Source organism: Sminthopsis crassicaudata, chromosome 1 (genome assembly GCF_048593235.1).
Source record: "Sminthopsis crassicaudata isolate SCR6 chromosome 1, ASM4859323v1, whole genome shotgun sequence".
Lineage (NCBI taxonomy): Eukaryota > Metazoa > Chordata > Mammalia > Dasyuromorphia > Dasyuridae > Sminthopsis > Sminthopsis crassicaudata.
The window spans coordinates 5,837,215-5,840,313 of NC_133617.1; the positions used below are offsets into that span (position 1 = coordinate 5,837,215).

The 3,099-nt window shown below is 40.0% G+C and overlaps 1 protein-coding gene across 1 annotated transcript; it reads right to left on the minus strand.

Moving 5' to 3' along the window:
* Positions 1-1,037: 1,037 nt before the first annotated feature.
* On the minus strand, positions 1,038-1,979 carry LOC141551675 (olfactory receptor 2G6-like). Its single transcript, XM_074283582.1, has one exon. It carries the CDS (start codon positions 1,977-1,979, stop codon positions 1,038-1,040), a length of 942 nt encoding a protein of 313 aa, XP_074139683.1.
* Between the last annotated feature and the right edge of the window lie 1,120 nt (positions 1,980-3,099).

Sequence of the window (3,099 nt, forward strand, 5' to 3'; positions counted from 1 at the left end):
TCCAATGGAGAGACAACTAAAATCAGCAGCTGATGCTAGCACCGGAGAGGAGCCACATTGGAACTTGAGGCAACAGTGCTAGGGATTGGTAGCATGAAAATAGCCAAGCTATATTGACCAGCAGCTACACAAAACTAGCCAGGACCCACATGTGACAGAAGTAATGTATTTGGCAGATACTGCATAGTGTGAGGAAAAACCCAACAAAATCAAGAAACAACAAGCGTTTAGAAAACTTCCAGTGGCAGCAGCTCAAAGAAATCATCAGAAAAGAAAGGTCCCTCTATAGTAATGAGGCGGAAGCTGTTCTTCCTCATGTGTTCTAGCATATGAATCTTTCCACATTTATGTTCCTTACATGCATACCCATTTATGTGTGTTTTCCAGTCATGTGATCTCTGTTCACTCTTCCAACTGATGATATGCATATAGTGGAGAATGTTCCTCAAGTTGATGGGAGCATGTTTTATTACTGTTTTGATTCCATTGTTTTGACTTGGAGTAGAGTACTACTCTGGCTAGGTGACCCCAGGCAAGTAACTCACCTTCTCAGTGCTCAAGACAATGGGTAGTTAGGTGGCACAATAGATAGAATGCCAGCCTTGGAGTGAGCAGACATGAGTTCAAATTTGGCCTTGACACTTACTAGCCGAGTGACTCTGGCATGTCACTTAAACCTGTTTGCCTCAGTTTCCTCATTTGTAAAATGAACTGGAGAAGAAAGTAGCAAACCACTCTAGGATTTTTGAAAAAAACCATCCCCAAAACAGGATCACATGACTAGTTTGACTGATTAGAATGACTGAATATTTCAAGATATACAAGATCCATCTTTGAAAAAAAATTCTCCAAACGGGATCACAAATGACTGAAAACTTCTAGATATACAAGATCCATCTGTTGAAATATATGCCTGTTTGATTATTTCTTTTTCATATCCAGTTCTTTTAGTTAACTACAGAGACAGATATACATTGGGCAAAGTAGCAACACATAAAGAGGAAATCATTGGAACCTTTTTAGTTGGTTCCTAATACTCACAACTCATCTGACACAAGAGTCTTCCCTAGTACCAACTTTCTTAGTGCCCCCTTTACATCTTTATTCCTCAGGGTATAAATGAGGGGATTCAAGAGAGGTGTGACCACAGTGTAGAAGAGGGAGACAAACTTTCCTTGGTCTTTGGACCTGCTTTTAACTGGCTGAAGATACATGAAGATGATGGTCCCATAGAAGATGATTACAACCACCAAGTGAGAAGAACAAGTCCCAAATGCTTTGCGACGGCCGGTTGCAGATTTGATCTTCAATATGGCCCGAACAATGTAACCATAGGAGACCAGGATGAGAGAGACTGGTACCACAAGGAAGACCACACTGGCTACAAAAAGCTCAGCCTCATTGAAGGTGGTGTCCACACAGGCCAGCCTGATCAATACTGGCACCTCACAACAGATGTGGTCAAGCTGGTTATGACCACACCTAGGCAGCTGTATAGTGAGAGAGCATTGGATCAGAGAGGTAATGAGACCACTGAGCCATGCTGTGGCAGCCAGAGACAGGCAGAGTTGAGGATGCATGATGACTGCATAGTGGAGAGGGCGACAGACAGCTGCATAGCGATCATAGGCCATGACAGCCAAAATAATACACTCAGTGGAGCCCAAACCCATTGACACATAGAGTTGGACCACACAACCACTATAGCTCATGGTCTTGTCTTTTTCCCCCATGGTGACCAATAATTGTGGGGCAATGCAAGTGGTCAAGGAGAGGTCTACAAAGGACAGATTGGAAAGGAAGAAGTACATTGGGGTGTGCAGTTTGGGGTCGAGACAGGACACTAATATGATGATCATGTTTCCCACCAGGTTTAAGATGTAGAAAATCAAGATAAACACAAAGAGCACAGTCTCTAACTGGGGCTTGTCAGAGAAGCCCAAGAGAACAAAGCCCTCCTGGGAATTGTTTTGCTTCATCGATCTCCTGCTTTCTGCTTCCTCTGGAATCAAGTGATAGGTTACAGAGCTGGTACTCTGTGGAAAGAGATCAATGAGATCAATGCTGACGAATCTCAACTCTTTCTCAATAGGAAAACATCCTTAGCTATTGTCAGATCTTTTAGAAGGTACAATAGCTCTTCAACAAATGTGAAAACAATGACCTTTAGAGATCAGGTCTTATGAAAAGAGGAACACAGGCCAAGAGTTTTTCTTTAAGACTTTTAAATAGCATGAAGAAAGCTGTAGTACAAATATCACTGTACTGCAAGTCAAGAAGTCTGGATTTGATTGCCAGTTCTCTCATGAATTAGGTAGAGTTCCTGAGGCATGACATTTTGCATTTATTGTCCTCACTTTCCTGATTTATGACATGAATGGAGATTAAATTAAAAGCCCAAGGCCTTTGGACACAGATGGACACAGATACATAGATGCCCAACTCTCTTATTAGGCAATCCCATTTGGTGAAAAGAGACATCAATTAAACCTGCCACTTGACCATAGTCCAAGTACCTAAATGAATGACAAAACAACAAGATTTTCAATTAGTGGCTTTGATGTATGTAAAGAAAGACAGACAGACAGACACACAAACACAGAGATTCTATGCTGAATGTCTCCGCTGTTTTAACACCATGCAGTTTTATTGCTATTAAATTGAATGAAATAACTTTATTAGTTCAGTTTTTGAAAGAATATGTACTCGATTTTTTCGGGGGAAAATTCTGTTATCATTCCATTTAAATATTGGTTAAATTTAGGCAAATCACTGATTTACTGTCTAAGGTATAGCACTATTTCAAGGTTTAGCATAATGGGATAACCATTCTGGGGCCCATGGCTTTTAGAAGGCATAAGAGTTCTCTATATTCTGCTATCAAACTGTTTGATTTAATCATACTTCTAAAAATGATAATTATAATAAACATTAAGACAATGTTTTTGATATAAAAATGTATCTTATGGCACAAGATTCCTAGCTCGGGGCTTACACAGATTGTATCTAATACTAGGGATAGACTCTAAAAATTCTGTTTTCTTTTTATTTTCTTCATACTGAGAGTTATCTCTGGGAAATTATACAATACAATTTGTT

What these genes read in the sequence shown, in the direction of transcription:
- LOC141551675 (XM_074283582.1), bottom strand. Translation starts at nt 1,979, where the DNA reads ATGAAGCAAAACAATTCCCAGGAGGGCTTTGTTCTCTTGGGCTTCTCT.